The sequence below is a fragment of the Nerophis lumbriciformis genome, linkage group LG19, assembly GCF_033978685.3.
Source record: "Nerophis lumbriciformis linkage group LG19, RoL_Nlum_v2.1, whole genome shotgun sequence".
Lineage (NCBI taxonomy): Eukaryota > Metazoa > Chordata > Actinopteri > Syngnathiformes > Syngnathidae > Nerophis > Nerophis lumbriciformis.
This window is the reverse complement of record NC_084566.2, coordinates 29,691,449-29,709,752: the sequence shown is the minus strand read 5'-3', so window position 1 is coordinate 29,709,752 and position 18,304 is coordinate 29,691,449. Positions and strand designations below refer to the sequence as shown.

The 18,304-nt window shown below is 41.5% G+C and overlaps 1 protein-coding gene across 2 annotated transcripts in view; it reads left to right on the top strand.

The window, feature by feature from the left end:
- Positions 1-18,304, top strand: part of atp1a2a (ATPase Na+/K+ transporting subunit alpha 2a) — a 158,889-nt gene that overhangs the window by 116,162 nt on the left and 24,423 nt on the right. For both annotated transcript variants that reach the window (XM_061979017.1, XM_061979018.2), the window contains 3 exons: positions 1,841-2,009; positions 6,214-6,368; positions 12,547-12,670. In XM_061979017.1, the coding sequence (XP_061835001.1) occupies positions 1,841-2,009; positions 6,214-6,368; positions 12,547-12,670 (448 nt within the window). The remainder of the gene's footprint in view (positions 1-1,840; positions 2,010-6,213; positions 6,369-12,546; positions 12,671-18,304) is intronic.

The following is an 18,304-nucleotide window of genomic DNA, read 5'->3' as shown; positions in this document are numbered from 1 at the left end:
CCCCAAAGTGTGACCCTCTCATACGTCATATTGACTTGAAAGTTCTCACAAAGCTCAATGTGTGTGTGTGTGTGTGTGTGTTTCTACCCTTCTTGAGACATCAACAAGGAAAAGTACCTTCCAAATGAGGACCGGTGAACAAGTTAGGACCCAAATCATGGTCCCAATACGGAAAACCATTACATCTAATAGAGAATGTCTCATTTGCACCCCTGGTGGTGAAATCCATCAAAATTAAGGGGGTCCCAAAAAGGAGGGATTTTTCAAATTGACTGTGTGTCGGTTTTAAAAGTGCTCCCCCTCTGGTCAACATATGAAATAACAAGTGTGTGTGAGAAATTAAAATGCACCACCTTTGGCCTAAATTAATTACAAAAAAAAATAAATAAATAAATAAATAAATATATATATATATATAAATATATATATTAAAAAAAAATAAAAATAAAAATATATATATATATATATATATATATATATATGTATGTATGTATGTATGTATGTATATATATATATATATATATATATATATATATATATATATATATATATATATATATATATATATAATTTATTTTTTTGTAATTAATTTAGGCCAAAAGTGGTGCATTTTAATTTCGGAGTATAAATCGCACCTGCCAAAAATGCATAATAAAGAAGGAAAAAAACATAAAAATCGCACTGGAGCCCGGCCAAACTATAAAAAAACTGCGACTTATAGTCCGAAAAATACGGTCTATATATATATATATATATATATATATATATATATATATATATATATATATATACATACATACATAAAGTAATAACCAAAAAACAATTACAAACAAAAAATTCAAAAAAAATAAATTAACTAAAAGCAGTCTTTTTCTCACAATGTGTCGACTTTTTTCTTCGAAAATTGGGAGCAATTTCTAATATTCTTTCTGTTTCTGTAACATTGCAATATTTTCCCGTAAAATTATTACTTTTCTTATGTAAAATTATTACTTTTTTATGTAAAATTATTACTTTTTTATATAAAATTATTACTCTTTAATGCAAAATGATGACATTTATCCTACAAAATGTTGACTTCTATCACAATATTGCCAATTTGTTTGTTGTTCTTGTAAAATAGTGACATTTTTTGAGTAAAATTCCAATTATTTTTGCAATATTGCCAAAATGTCAAAGTTTTCTTATAAAATTGTGACTTTTGTTGAGTAAAATTGCGACTCTTTTCATAAAATTGCCAAGACGTTAAGTTTTTCTTGTAAAATTTTGACCTGCGTTGTGTAAAATTACGACTTTTATTATCATACTGCCAAAATTCAGAGTTTTTCTTGTGAAATTGTGACCTTTTTCTTGAGTAATTCCAACAATTATTATTAATGTTGTAAATATAAATCTTTATATATCTAGAAAGGATGGTCCTAAAGATGTAGGCATTTTTCGAAGGTCCCAAGAAGGTCAGAAATACGAGAGTGTGCGTGTGTTTGTGTGTGTGTGTGTGTGTGTGTGTGTGTGTGTGTGTGTGTGTGTGTGTGTGTCTCCATTGCTCATCTGTATGTTTAACATAGAGTCCAGTTTGCTTCTTTAATGTATGCGTGCGGTCACACTTTCCCATACACGGGAGGTCACGCTACAATTCCCTCTCCACTTGCTCTTTTCCTGCGCTGTGTGACTGAGTGATTACAACCCAATTCTGTTTCTCATTTAATCTCCCCGGAGCTGCTTTTCAAAAGACTTTATTAAGGGGAAAGGGAGGGCAGCGTGGAGCGCCGGGCTTAAATCACAGCACTTATCTCACTCTTTCTGACACTTTTTTCTGTCCACCGTTCCCGGTTGGGCGCAGGGGGCCATTGTGGCCGTGACGGGCGACGGCGTCAACGACTCGCCGGCTCTGAAGAAGGCCGACATCGGCGTCGCCATGGGGATCGCCGGCTCCGATGTGTCCAAACAGGCGGCGGACATGATCCTGCTGGATGACAACTTCGCCTCAATCGTCACCGGCGTGGAAGAAGGTGAGTGATGGCTTGTGACTTGAGAGTAGTACCGTATTTTTCGGACTGTAAGTCGCTCCGGAGTATAAGTCGCACCGGCTGAAAATGCATAATAAAGAAGGAAAAAAACATATATAAGTCGCACTGGAGAAAAAGTCACATTTTTTGGGGAAATTTATTTAATAAAACCCAACACCAAGAATAGACATTTGAAAGGCAATTTAAAATAAATCAAGAATAGCGAACAACAGGCTGAATAAGTGTACGTTATATGAGGCATAAATAACCAACTGAGAACGTGCCTGGTATGTTAACGTAACATATTATGGTAAGAGTCATTCAAATAACTATAACATATAGCAGTGTTTTTCAACCTTTTTTCAGCCAAGGCACATTTTTTGCGTTGAAAAAATGCGGAGGCACACCACCAGCGGGAATTATTAAAAAACAAAAAACAGTTGACAGTAAAAAGTCGTCGTCGCAATTGTTGGATATGACTTTAAAGCATAACCAAGCATGCATCACTATAGCTCTTGTCTCAAAGTAGGTGTACTGTCACCACCTGTCACATCACACCCTGACTTATTTTGAGGTTTTTGCTGTTTTCCTGTGGGTAGTGTTTTAGTTCTTGTCTTTCGCTCCTATTTTGGTGGCTTTTTCTCTTCTTTTTTTTTGGTATTTTCCTGTAGCAGTTTCATGTCTTCCTTTAAGCGATATTTCCCGCATCTACTTTGTTTTAGCAATCAAGAATATTACAGTTGTTTGTAAGGACATTGTTGATTGTCATGTCATCTTCGGATGTACATTGCCTTTGCTCCACAGTAAGTCTTTGCTGTCGTCCAGCATTCTGTTTTTGTTTACTTTGTAGCCAGTTCAGTGCATAGCCTTCCCAATGCTTTAATGCCTTTTCTTAAGGGCACTCACCTTTTGTTTATATAGACAGCACAGACACTCAACAACAACACATAATTTGCAGACTATAATTACTGGTTTGCAAAAAAGATTTTTAACCCAAATAAGTGAAATTAGATAATCTCCCACGGCACACCAGACTGTATCTCACGGCACAGTTGTTGAAAAACACTGACATATAGAACATGCTATACGTTTACCAAACAACCTGTTTGGTAAACGTATGCCAGCGACACGGGAGAAAGCGAGGACGAATTCGGCGATCGCCTTCTAACCAACGATTGGTATGTGTTTGTTTGGCATTAAAGGAAACTAACAACTATGAATTAGGTTTACAGCATATGAAATACATTTGGCAACAACATGCACTTTGAGAGTGCAGACAGCCCAATTTTCATCAATTAATATATTCTGTAGACATACCCTCATCCGCTATCTTTTCCTGAAAGCTGATCTGTCCAGTTTTGGAGTTTATGTCAGCAGGCCAGGGAAGCTAGGGTCGATATTCTTCTCTTGATCATCTTCGGTGGCATAAGGGACGGTGTGAGCCAAGACATCCAGGGGGGTTTAGCTCGCTCGTCTGTGAGAACAAACTGCCGCCATTGCTTGCCGTGCTACCGGGGTCTTTTGTCCCTGAATAGCTCACACACTCCGGCAGATTCAATGGGGGTCTGGCGGCAGATTTCTTTGACTTTATCGTTGGAAATGCATCTGCTTTGAGTGTCGCAGGATATCCACACATTCTTGCCATCTCTGTCGTAGCATAGCTTTCGTCGGTAAAGTGTGCGGAACAAACGTCCAATTTCTTGCCACTTTCGCATCTTTGGGCCACTGGTGCAACTTGAATCCGTCCCTGTTCGTGTTGTTACACCTTCCGACAACACACCGACGAGGCATGATGTCTCCAAGGTACGGAAAACAGTCGAAAAAACGGAAAATAACAGAGCTGATTTGACTCGGTGTTTGTAATGTGTTTGAGAAAATGGCGGATTGCTTCCCGATGTGACGTCACAACGTAACGTCATCGCTCCGAGAGCGAATAATAGAAAGGCGTTTAATTCGCCAAAATTCACCCATTTAGAGTTCGGAAATCGGTTAAAAAAATATATGGTCTTTTTTCTGCAACATCAAGGTATATATTGACGCTTACATAGGTCTGGTGATAATGTTCCCCTTTAAAGTATTTCTGATTCTGGTTCTGATTCTCGATCAGCAATGATCTAAGAGTTAACTACGGACCAACGTGATTAATTGTGATTAAAAATGACAGCCGTAATAGCAATATACATTTACTATTCACTAAAAATGAGTCAACACACAGCTATATTTTATCCTTACCTCAATAAACCGCAGCTCCCCAGTGCCGGCAGCACTCATGCACCACCCCTATGCTTTATTGTAGGCATGGCACGTCTATTTTGCCAGCTATTTACACAACAAGGTCTGTGTGTACCGCTATACAAGCTGTAAACTGACAACTGTACTGGAGTTTACTTCCTAAAGTATTGTCCCTTGACATGAAATACTGTCATAGGAATATTTACTGTGTGCTGGGACAAGTAAATGTCGTGGTGTTAGCATGACTAAACTGCATGTGCGTCCTAACCGGCTTTGCTAATCAAGGTTATTGTTTTTCCTCTGTAGCTAAATCAGTATATATATTTATTCATAAAAAAAAGATCCCAGGTGGCGCCGTGGTGTCTTGCCCGAGCACAGAGTTTGCATATTTATGATCAGGCCCATTCACTGAGGAGACTTTATGTAAACAACAATATGAACAGCTTTGAAATAAAACACGGCTCAGACTTTCCACAGGAGACTGCCGTTTAATCTAAAGTGGCGATGGCGGTGGCGGCGGCGGCGGCGGCTAATAAAGTCAGTCACTCTGGAGGCACACTGCTTTTTTCAATTTACCTCCAGCCTTTAAAGGGGAACATTATCACAATTTCAGAAGGGTTAAAACCATTAAAAATCAGTTCCCAGTGGCTTATTATATTTTTCGAAGTTTTTTTCAAAATTTTACCCATCACGCAATATCCCTAAAAAAAGCTTCAAAGTGCCTGATTTTAACCATCGTTATAAACACCCGTCCATTTTCCTGTGACGTCACATAGTGAAGCCAACACAAACAAACATGGCGGATAGAACAGCAAGCTATAGTGACATTAGCTCGGATTCAGACTCGGATTTCAGCGGCTTAAGCGATTCAACAGATTACGCATGTATTGAAACGGATGGTTGTAGTGTGGAGGCAGGTAGCGAAAACAAAATTGAAGAAGAAACTGAAGCTATTGAGCCATATCGGTTTGAACCGTATGCAAGCGAAACCGACGAAAACGACACGACAGCCAGCGACACGGGAGAAAGCGAGGATGAATTCGGCGATCGCCTTCTAACCAACGATTGATATGCGTTTGTTTGGCATTAAAGGAAACTAACAACTATGAACTAGGTTTACAGCATATGAAATACATTTGGCAACAACATGCACTTTGAGAGTGCAGACAGCCCAATTTTCATCAATTAATAAATTCTGTAGACATACCCTCATCCGCGCTCTTTTCCTGAAAGCTGATCTGTCCAGTTTTGGAGTTGATGTCAGCAGGCCAGGGAAGCTGGTCTGCGGGAACAAACTGCTGCCATTTCTTGCCGTGCTACCAAGGCCCTTTGTCCCTGAATTGCTCACACACTCCGGCAGATTCAATGGGGGTCTGGCGGCAGATTTCTTTGACTTTATCGTTGGAAATGCATCTGCTTTGAGTGTCGCAGGATATCCACACATTCTTGCCATCTCTGTCGTAGCATAGCTTTCGTCGGTAAAGTGTGCGGAACAAACGTCCAATTTCTTTCCACTTTCGCATCTTTGGGCCACTGGTGCAACTTGAATCCATCCCTGTTCGTGTTGTTACACCCTCCGACAACACACCGACGAGGCATGATGTCTCCAAGGTACGGAAAACAGTCGAAAAAAACGGAAAATAACAGAGCTGATTTGACTCGGTGTTTGAGAAAATGGCGGATTGCTTCCCGATGTGACGCCACGTTGTGACGTCATCGCTCCGAAAGCGAATATTAGAAAGACGTTTAATTCGCCAAAATTCACCCATTTAGAGTTAGGAAATCGGTTAAAAAAAAATATGGTCTTTTTTCTGCAACATCAAGGTATATATTGACGCTTACATAGGTCTGGTGATAATGTTCCCCTTTAATGCCGAGAAGTACGAAATCCCGACTTTCCCACTTCATGGCGATGAATGTTATCCCGCACTACATACTGTACTTACTGTAACCACAACCATGCTTCTATCTACAGGTCGGCTCATCTTTGACAACCTGAAAAAGTCCATCGCTTACACGCTGACCAGCAACATCCCGGAGATCTCACCCTTCCTCCTCTTCATCATCGCCAGCGTTCCTCTCCCTCTGGGAACCGTCACCATTCTCTGTATCGATCTGGGCACCGACATGGTGAGTCTCTTCATTTAGTTGCCACAGTATGACCGCCAAACAAGGTTTCAAGTCCGTTTGCACCGATTAGAACCATTTCACTGAAGGACATTTGTCTCTCTTTGCTGCTGCTGTTAGCACTTGCATTTAGTAGAGTGGCACACAGGCAGCAAAACACGCAACAACGTCCTAACTCTCCGAACACAGAATACACCATAAAATTCCACTATTTAAAAGTGAATCAGTTACAAATAAAATAAAACAATCGGTTACAAAAATTAAAATTGATTTTTGTTTCATCTGACACGACATGGACAAAGATAAGACCTTCTGGAGGAAAGTTCTGTGGTCAGATGAAACCAAAATTGAGCTTTTTGGCCACAATACCCAGCAATATGTTTGGAGGAGAAACGGTGAGGCCTTTAATCCCAGGAACACCACACCTACCGTCAAGCATGGTGGTGGTAGTATTATGTTCTGAGCTTGATTTGCTGCCAATGGAACTGGTGCTTTACAGAGAGTAAATGGGACAATGAAAAAGGAGGATTACCTCCAAATTCTTCAGGACAACCTAAAATCATCAGCCCGGAGGTTGGGTCTTGGGCGCAGTTGGGTGTTCCAACAGGACAATGACCCCAAACACACGTCAAAAGTGGTAAAGGAATGGCTAAATCAGGCTAGAATTAAGGTTTTGGAATGGCCTTCTCAAAGTCCTGACTTAAACCCCATTGCTGAAGAAACAAGTCCATATCAGAAAAGCAACAAATTTAGTTGAACTGCACCAGTTTTGTCAAGAGGAGTGGTCAAAAATTCAACCAGAAACTTGCCAGAAGCTTGTGGATGGCTACCAAAAGCGCCTTATTGCAGTGAAACTTGCCAAGGGACATGTAAGCAAATATTAACATTGCTGTATGTATACTTTTGACCCAGCAGATTTGCTCACATTTTCAGTAGACCCGTTGTTGTGTTTGCTCAAACGGGCCACCGTAGACTAATGGTTCAAATGTTCAGTTTTGTTTTTTTAAGGCAACCCAGCAACATATACTATTCTTAGCTACATGTTTTATTTTACGCCTTTTTAAATGTAATTTCTAACCCAGGAACATGGCATCCAGTGGGCCATTAACTAGCAATGCTAATTGCGGTCTACAAACCCTGTTTCCGTATGAGTTGGAAAATTGTGTTAGATGTAAATATAAACGGAATACAATGATTTGCAAATCTTTTTCAACCCATATTCAATTGAATATGCTACAAAGACAAGATATTTGATGTTCAAACTCATAAAGTTATTTTTTTTTTTTTTGCAAATAATAATTAACTTAGAATTTCATGGCTGCAACACGTGCCAAAGTAGTTGGGAAAGGGCATGTTCACCACTGTGTTACATCACCTTTTCTTTTAACAACACTCAATAAACGATTGGGAACTGAGGAAACTAATTGTTGAAGCTTTGAAAGTGGAATTCTTTCCCATTCTTGTTTTATGTAGAGCTTCAGTCGTTCAACAGTCCGGGGTCTCCGCTGTCGTATTTTACGCTTCATAATGCGCCACACATTTTCGATGGGAGACAGGTCTGGACTGCAGGCAGGCCAGGAAAGTACCCACACTCTTTTTTTATGAAGACACGCTGTTGTAACACGTGCTGAATGTGGCTTGGCATTGTCTTGCTGAAATAAGCAGGGGCGTCCATGAAAAAGACGGCGCTTAGATGGCAGCATATGTTGTTCCAAAACCTGTATGTACCTTTCAGCATTAATGGTGCCTTCACAGATGTGTAAGTTACCCATGCCTTGGGCACTAATGCACCCCCATACCATCACAGATGCTGGCTTTTGAACTTTGCGTCGATAACAGTCTGGATGGTTCGCTTCCCCTTTGGTCCGGATGACACAATGTCAAATATTTCCAAAAACAATTTGAAATGTGGACTCGTCAGACCACAGAACACTTTTCCACTTTGCATGAGTTCATCTTAGATGATCTCGGGCCCAAAGAAGCCGGCGGCGTTTCTGGATGTTGTTGATAAATGGCTTTCGCTTTGCATAGTACAGCTTTAACTTGCACTTACAGATGTAGCGACCAACTGTATTTAGTGACACTGGTTTTCTGAAGTGTTCCTGAGCCCATGTGGTGATATCCTTTAGAGATTGGTGTCGGTTTTTGATACAGTGCCGTCTGAGGGATCGAAGGTCACGGTCATTCAATGTTGGTTTCCGGCCATGCCGCTTACGTGGAGTGATTTCTCCAGATTCTCTGAACCTTTTGATGATATTATGGACCGTAGATGTTGAAATCCCTAAATTTCTTGCAATTGCACTTTGAGAAATGTTGTTCTTAAACTGTTTGACTAATTGCTCACGCAGTTGTGGACAAAGGGGTGTACCTCGCCCCATCCTTTCTTGTGAAAGACTGAGCATTTTTGGGTTTTTTATACCCAATCATGGCACCCACCTGTTCCCAATTAGCCTGCACACCTGTGGGATGTTCCAAATAAGTGTTTGATGAGCATTCCTCAACTTTATCAGTATTTATTGCCACCTTTCCCAACTTCTTTGTCACGTGTTGCTGGCATCAAATTCTAAAGTTAATGATTATTTGATGTTTATCAGTTTGAACATCAAATATCTTGACTTTGTAGCATATTCAACTGAATATGGGTTGAAAATGATTTGCAAATCATTGTATTCTGTTTATATTTATATCTAACACAATTTCCCAACTCATATGGAAACGGGGTTTGTAATTAGAGTGACCACAACCCGCAGCACCGAAGGTGAAACAAAACAAACCGCTGTCACTGAGATTAGTGATGGGCCGTCCATTAGCTGGTGCGCAACAAAGAGTGTCAGACACTTCTGTTCACATTTGCATCCTGACTCTGCAGCCATATTCAGACGCCAGTCTCTCCATTGTGCTCCTCGTGTCACCAACGTCTGGAGGGCGTAAGCCATCATGGCGGAAGAAAAGAAACACAAGATGGGATTAGTCACCCGGTCTTCTTTAGTTTTGATTTTCTCCTCGCTCACAGACTCTTATTTAGACGTCTGTGCAGGCGGCAAAAAAGCAGAAGCATTCCACGTGTGACAGAGCACTTGCAAAAGAAAACAAGCAGCTGTCAATTAGAGACCAAATCCATCCCAGCTCTTCTTCGCAGGTGAACTTGTGTGTTTCTTCTTAGCAGCAGGACATTTGTTCTTGTTGGTAAATATTTGCTCCACAGACTCAGATCAAAGTCATCTCCGGGGAAGAGACGAGTCAAATTTGAAACGCATCTAAATTGTGCACCAGGTTTGCATAAAGAAAAAAACCAGCGTCTTCAAAGTAAAACGTCGGTATGATGGGGAGAAGTGCTGGCGGAGCACACAGCTGGACGTCCACTTTGAAGAGTTGCAGAATGCTAGAATAGGACAGGATCAGATTGAGTTAATTCATCCCACAATGGGGAAATTCTATGGTTGCGGTGCAAATTTTAGATGCAGTAACAAAAGTAAAAGGTAATAACAATCAATGAAAAGGTAATAAATAGAGATGTCGGATAATGGCGCATATTTGCAACAGTGTTAAAGTTGTTCATACGGCCACCCTCAGTGTGACCTGTATGGCTGTTGATCAACTATGCCTTGCATTCACTTGTGAGTGTGTCAAAAGCCGTAGATATTATGTGACTGGGCCGGCACGCAAAGGCAGTGTCTTTAAGGTTTATTGGCGCTCTGTACTTCTCCCTACGTCCGTGTACACAGCGGCGTTTTTAAAAGTCATACATTTTACTTTTTGAAACCGATACCGATAATTTTGAAACCGATACCGATAATTTCCGATGTTACATTTTAAAGCATTTATGGGCCGATAATATCGGACATCCCTAGTAATAAATAATACATATTGCACACTACACATCTTAACACCCATATTGCACACTGAGCAAAAGTTTGGCATACTAAGAAAAAAGAACAGGCAGATTACACTAATGCCCCCCTCCCCCGCGTGGAGAGCTTATTAGGTGACCACAGATGTTCCGCTAGCTCTTCAATGCATTGCGGAAATCTTTTATTTATAGATCTGTATTGCTCTGGAATAACCTGCCTCGAATTCTCACCGGCATTGAAAGTAAACAGGATTTTAAAAGGAAACTAACATTTGATCTGTGTCTGTAAATATTTTTTTTTGTTTGGTTTTGTATTGTGCAGTGACGTGCGGTGAGGTTGATGGCTGGTGAGGCACTGACTTCATCACAGTCAGATTTACAAATATATGAACCCTAAAGAGTATCTTATTCACCATTTGATTGGCAGCAGTTAACGGGTTATGTTTAAAAGCTCATACCAGCATTCTTCCCTGCTTGGCACTCAGCATCAAGGGTTGGAATTGGGGGTTAAATCACCAAAAATGATTCCCGGGCGCGGCGCCGCTGCTGCCCACTGCTCCCCTCACCTCCCAGGGGGTGATCAAGGGATGGGTCAAATGCAGAGGACAAATTTCACCACACCTAGTGTGTGTGACAATCATTGGTACTTTAACTTAACTTTAACTTTACACATACAAACTGTAGCACACAAAAAAGCACATTTAATAAAAAAAACGTTATTATGGTCTTACCTTTACTTATAAGTGCGGGAACAGTGGTGTTTGTGTTGGAGGAGTTGTGAATGAATGAAATATGAAATCCGTGCTGCAGTCTGCAGGTGTACCTAATGTTGTGTCCCTGCAGTCGTTCACGTACGGCTCCTCCGGCGCGAGCATTGTTGTTTTTGCACTTTTTGGCTTCTTGTTAAGTTTTTTTGGGTGGATTCGGTCTTGCACGTGGAGGGTTTGGGTGTGGCTTTGGTTGGTGTGGCGCTCCCGTCGGGGGGTGCATTAACCGGCACCAGGAGGCGGGATTACTGCGAGCATCAGCCAGTGCGTCTTCGCATGTTACACACATACAGTTGTTGACAAAATACACTGTACATTAAATACCTCAGCTAACTAAACTATGGAAATGTATAATATAATTCAAATAGCAATACGGTCTCACTTGGCCCTGTGATGAGGTGGCGACTTGTTCAGGGTGTACCCCGCCTTCCGCCCGATTGTAGCTGAGTTAGGCTCCAGCGCCCCCCGCGACCCCGAAGGGAATAAGCGGTAGAAAATGGATGGATGGATGGAATACGGTCTTACTGCACAGCAGGCCTGCAGTTAGCCGAGTCATTGCGCAATCCATGTTGAGGCACGGAGTGACGTGCCTCAACTGGCTGTTGATCACCGCACCGTCTCTTCTCAGTATTCAGCGATTTTGAATAAAAACAATCTAAAACTGGTGAAGTTAAATGGAAAATAACTTTATAGTATAATCACTGAATACATATAACAATTTAATACATTTTTTTTCTTTTTACATTTTTTTTCTTTCCATGATGGCAGGTGAGGCCCCGCCTCACCTGCCTCCAGTGACCGCACTTCACTGTTTTTTTTCCTTCTTTGTTATGCATTTTCGGCCGGTGCAATTTATACTCCGGAGCGACTTATAGTCCGAAAAATACGGAACATAATTTTTTGGGAAAAATGTGCTTAGTTTTTTTTGTCCAATTATTTTTTCGGGGGCCATTTGGAACTAATTTCTGATGAAAACCGAGGTGCCACTATATAAGTCATTCATTAGTATTTATGATGTACCCATCAATAAAGTATAATGTATGTTGTGGAAGGTGCGGCTGATGCTTGTTTAAGCAGTCCGGCACGCTTGTGAAAACACAAGTGTGCACCAAGATGTTTTTAAAAAAGCAGTATGTTTTCACTAGGCTGGTTTGAGGGCAGCAGAGTACCAGCGTCACGTCAGCTTGGATTTGTCGACCGCAGTGAATGAGTCCACCTTAAATCCACCTTAAGTCGCAGAGATTTCCTGCTCTGAGTCCCACATATTGCCGAGCCTGCCTTCTCGCTGAAATCAGCCAATATCAAGTCTTTATTACACGGACCTTTCTTGCCCTTCTGTTTTACGAGTGAATTAAAAACCGCCATCAGTCTCTCGTCTGTTGTTGCTTCGGCTCCTTATTTTCATCATGGCCCCCAGCCCGCCCTCCTTCCACAATGTTAAGGTGACAAATGATTACAATGGCGTCCCCCTCTGCCTTTTGTCTGCTCGGCTTTTGTACCGATGCCAAATAATTCTCATGGCACTGTACGAGATGCTTTATCTTTCTCACCCTCCTTCTTCCAGGTTCCTGCTATCTCGCTGGCCTATGAGACGGCGGAGAGCGACATCATGAAGCGACAACCCAGGAACCCTCAAACAGACAAGCTGGTCAATGAACGACTCATCAGCATGGCCTACGGACAGATAGGTTTGTCTTTTAAACAGTGTGATGCTATTATACCATGTACAAACCCCGTTTCCATATGAGTTGGGAAATTGTGTTAGATGTAAATATAAACGGAATTTGCAAATCATTTGCAACCCATATTCAGTTGAATGCACTACATAGACAATATATTTGATGTTCAAACTCATAAACTTTTTTTTTTTTTTGCAAATAATAATTAACTTAGAATTTCATGGCTACAACACTTGCCAAAGTAGTTGGGAAAGGGCATGTTCACCACTGTGTTACATGGCCTTTCCTTTTAATAACACTCAGTAAACGTTTGGGAACTGAGGAGACACATTTTTTAAGCTTCTCAGGTGGAATTCTTTCCCATTCTTGCTTGATGTACAGCTTAAGTTGTTCAACAGTCCGTGGGGTCTCCGTTGTGGTATTTTAGGCTTCATAATGCGCCACACATTTTCAATGGGAGATAGGTCTGGACTACAGGCAGGCCAGTCTAGTACCCGCACTCTTTTACTATGAAGCCACGTTGATGTAACACGTGGCTTGGCATTGTCTTGCTTAAATAAGCAGGGGCGTCCATGGTAACGTTGCTTGGATGTCAACATATGTTGCTCCAAAACCTGTATGTACCTTTCAGCATTAATGGCGCCTTCACAGATGTGTAAGTTACCCATGTCTTGGGCACTAATACACCCCCATAACATCACAGATGCTGGCTTTTCAACATTGCGCCTATAACAATCCGGATGGTTCTTTTCCTCTTTGGTCCGGAGGACACGACGTCCACAGTTTCCAAAAACAATTTGAAATGTGGACTCGTCAGACCACAGAACACTTTTCCACTTTGTATCAGTCCATCTTGGATGAGCTCAGGCCCAGCGAAGCCGACGGCGTTTCTGGGTGTTGTTGATAAACGGTTTTCGCCTTGCATAGGAGAGTTTTAACTTGCACTTACAGATGTAGCGACCAACTGTAGTTACTGACAGTGGGTTTCTGAAGTGTTCCTGAACCTATTTGGTGATATCCTTTACACACTGATGTCGCTTGTTGATGCAGTACAGCCTGAGAGATCGAAGGTCACGGGCTTAGCTGCTTACGTGCAGTGATTTCTCCAGATTCTCTGAACCCTTTGATGATATTACGGACCGTAGATGGTGAAATCCCTAAATTCCTTGCAGTAGCTGGTTGAGAAAGGTTTTTCTTAAACTGTTCAACAATTTGCTCATGCATTTGTTGACAAAGTGGTGACTCTCGACCCATCCTTGTTTGTGAATGACTGAGCATTTCATGGAATCTACTTTTATACCCAATCATGGCACACACCTGTTCCCAATTTTCCTGTTCACCTGTGGGATGTTTCAAATAAGTGTTTGATGAGCATTCCTCAACTTTATCAGTATTTATTGCCACCTTTCCCAACTTCTTTGTCACGTGTTGCTGGCATCAAATTCTAAAGTTAATGATTTTTTTGCAAAAAAAAAAAAAAGTTTATCAGTTTGAACTTCAAATATGTTGTCTTTGTAGCATATTCAACTGAATATGGGTTGAAAATGATTTGCAAATCATTGTATTCCGTTTATATTTACATCTAACACAATTTCCCAACTCATATGGAAACGGGGTTTGTAACAGGGGTGTCAAAAGTATGGCCTGGGGGGCATTTGTGGCCCCAAGACACACTCTACAGACAACATAAACATGTCCTGGGTTTGAAGATTACATTAAAAATTGGCACAAATCACCCTAAAAATGGGACTTGAAAACCTAAAAGGCTGACGACCTGTGGGCCTTACTGTACACTAGGGTTGTACGGTATACCGGTATTAGTATAGTACCGCGATACTAATGAATCATATTCGGTACCATACCGTCTCTGAAACGTACCGGTCCCGCACCCCCCAGCGCCCGTGTCGAAGTCACGCCGTGTCATTGCTGGTTTTACGAGCATGTTCGGCAGCTCACAATCACAGAGTACTTACAAGCAGACACAGTGTGTAGACAGAAAAGGGAGAACGGACGCATTTTGGCTTAAAAACTAACGATAAAGGTGAAGTTATAACACTGAAACGCCCTCAGGAAGAGGTGCTTTAAGACATGGCTAGCTAGCTAGCGGCTAAGTGTTTTGGCTACTTCTAAATCACTAATCCCGGTCTCCATGGCGACAAATAAAGTACGTTTCTTACAAGTATCATCCCTGCAGGACGAGGAATAGCTAAACATGCTTCACTACACACCGTCGACCGGCATCAAAATGTAAACAAACGCCATTGGTGGATCTACACCTAACATCCACTGTAATGATATCAAGTACAGGCACGTATGTAGTCGATACTACTATGAGTGAATGTTTATAACTGAATACATTTACATATGCATAAAAATGTGTTCTCTTTTGTATTATTTTCTTAATGAATTAAGAAACGTTTATGACAACCTTTTTCCAAAACACAATATAGAATGTGAGATATAACAGGATAATGCATACATTTATCATTTGTTTTCAAAACGGTTACAAAAAAGTGGGACCCCAAAAATGTACTGTGGGACCCCATTTTTATGAATTGATGGGACCCCATTCTGAAAATTCCTAACGGCAACACTGACGGAGTATTGGTGCGTGCAAAACAGCAGCAGGCGGCTGTGGCCTGCGGGCCGGTTCTAATACTAATCAAATATCATCCCGGGGGCCATAGATAAATATCCCGCGGGCCTTGACTTTGACACCCCAGTCCTATGTGTTTATATTGGTGTAATGTTTACATTTTCTTTTATTAACCATTTTTATCTTATTTACTGCCACATTTGATTGTTTCCTTAATGAAAACAAGTTACTTAAAAAATAAATAAATATAGGAACAGGCCAGTGCTTTGAACGGCTCTTTTAAAGGAACGGCTCCTCGAGATCAGGCTCCCTTTAAAGAGCCATAAATCCCGTCTCCAGTGCACGACACCAACTCGCTTGTGTTGCCAGGTATTTCGACAATAATGTTTGTGTGTTAACTCATTTCCCGTGGCTATTAAATCTATACTGCTGTACAAGCTGCACACTGACTACTCATAAGTACTATGACAAGTAAAAAAACCCTGATTATCCGCCCTTTGCTTTGAGACCAAACAACATTATCAATACATCTATTTAATGTCACATCATTTAAAATTTCTTACCAATCAGAAAGGGGTATGATGGCTTTTTCATGCCCATTCCTGTCAATTTCCACACAGCTCTCTTCTCATTAGGCCCCACTCAGCAATAAGTTCCTAACTTTTCCTCTTATCTTTCTTCCTAAGTGATTTCCTAAGAGGAGTCCATTCAAATTCATGACGTGTTCTTAAACGCCCAAATTGTTCCCACCTGCTTTTCTTAAGTTGCTGAATGCCAAATGGTTAGCGCGTGCGTGTCTATCATAATTTGCATATAAACACGCCCATATTTCTCCAATATGCATATGTAAACGCCCTTAATTCCGTAATTTGCATAGGTAAACGCTCTTAATTCCCCATATAAGGGCACAATTCCGGCAGAAAAGCCGAACATCAGACACACGGAGAAAACACAAACAGATTACAGAAGAGAAATTTGTATTATCCCGCTGGGGAAATACGTAATGTCAAATGTAAGTTTAAGAAAGTGGGGACTGCTGAGGTAGCCCAAAGCGTTCAAATAAATATTCGTCACTTCGGGCAAATAGGTTTACATGGTCGTGAAATATGCGCTCCCTCCCCAGGGCACGATCTGCGGCATCTTGCAGTAGCAGCAAAAGTGTGTGTGTGTGCGTGCGTGAATTTTGTTCTTACCTACGAACAAATCCCAGCAAAAATCCCTTAAAAACTTCATCAGTGGGCCGAAGAACAACATTAGTTCTTAAGAACGGTTTCTGAATGGGGCCCAATGTCCTGATATTTACGGCGACCATATTTCTCTCAATCGCGCTCTTCTTTCCCTGCTTGCAGCTTCAGTCGATGTCTTTTATCTACTCAGCTTTATATGGTGTGGGAATAGTTCAAAAATGATAAAAAATAAAAGGATGGCAACATTTCATAGGCTTTTAAATAGGTCAAAAAATGGCAGCACTCGGGTTTAAAGATGAACGCACGTCTTATTTCAAGAGGAGGCGCACGGCAGGAGCTCCTCGTGTCTCCAAAACCAGAAGGAGTTGAAGCGTTTGCAGATGATGTGATGCAGAGTGACACGCGGCGATAGAGGAGGTCTTAAATTCAGCTCGGCACCGGCGTCAGCCTCCATAAAAAAGAGAGACAAACAATATTCTGCCCTCTCGGAGCGGTGTTAAAATGTGTCAACATAAAACACTGACCCGCTTTTTACAACGTCTAAATGAAAAGATTAATCATGGGTGCTTGAACTGGACTCCGCCTGAAAGCTGCGTTCACACTTTTTAATGTGGGATACTAGTCCAGTCAGAAAACGGCTGGTCTGGTGGGCTGTAAAACATAATCTATGCATAATCATGAACCACCATGCCTGTTCTGTAGACCACAAGGAAATTATTAAATGTAGCAAAAAAAATCCAAATTTATTAACAGACTGATTTACATTCCTACCCACACCTGTGGTCAAGAGGTTTGGGTAGTGACCGAAAGATCAAGGTCGTAAATACAAGTGTTCCGATCGAGTTTCCTTCGTAGGATGGCTGGACTCCCCCTAAGGGACAGAGCTGGACTCTGCCTGAAAGCTGCGTTCACACTTCTTAATGTGGGATACTAGTCCAGTCAGAAAACGGCTGGTCTGGTGGGCTGTAAAACAAAATCTGTGCATGATCATGAACCACCATGCATGTTCTGTAGACCACAAGGAAGTGATTAAATGTAGCAAAAAAAATCCAAATGACCCCGTTGATTAACAGTCTGATTTACGTTCCGACCCTGACCTGTGGTCAAGAGGTTTGGGTAGTGACCGAAAGATCAAGGTCGTGAATACAAGTGTTCCGATCGAGTTTCCTTCGTAGGACGGCTGGACTCCCCCTAAGGGACAGAGCTGGACTCCGCCTGAAAGCTGCGTTCACACTTCTTAATGCGGGATACTAGTCCAGTCAGAAAACGGCTGGTCTGGTAGGCTGTAAGACATAATCCATGCATAATAATGAACCACCATGCATGTTCTGTAGACTACAAGGAAGTGAATAAATGTAGCAAAAAAAAATCCAAATGACCCCGTTGATTAACAGTCTGATTTACGTTCCGACCCTGACCTGTGGTCAAGAGGTTTGGGTAGTGACCGAAAGATCAAGGTCGTGAATACAAGTGTTCCGATCGAGTTTCCTTCGTAGGACGGCTGGACTCCCCCTAAGGGACAGAGCTGGACTCTGCCTGAAAGCTGCGTTCACACTTCTTAATGTGGGATACTAGTCCAGTCAGAAAACGGCTGGTCTGGTGGGCTGTAAAACAAAATCTGTGCATGATCATGAACCACCATGCATGTTCTGTAGACCACAAGGAAGTGATTAAATGTAGCAAAAAAAATCCAAATGACCCCGTTGATTAACAGTCTGATTTACGTTCCGACCTTCTTCTGTGGTCAAGAGGTTTGGGTAGTGGCCGAAAGATCACGGTCGTGAATACAAGCGTTCTGATCGAGTTTCCTTCGTAGGATGGCTGGACTCCCCCTAAGGGACAGAGCTGGACTCCGCCTGA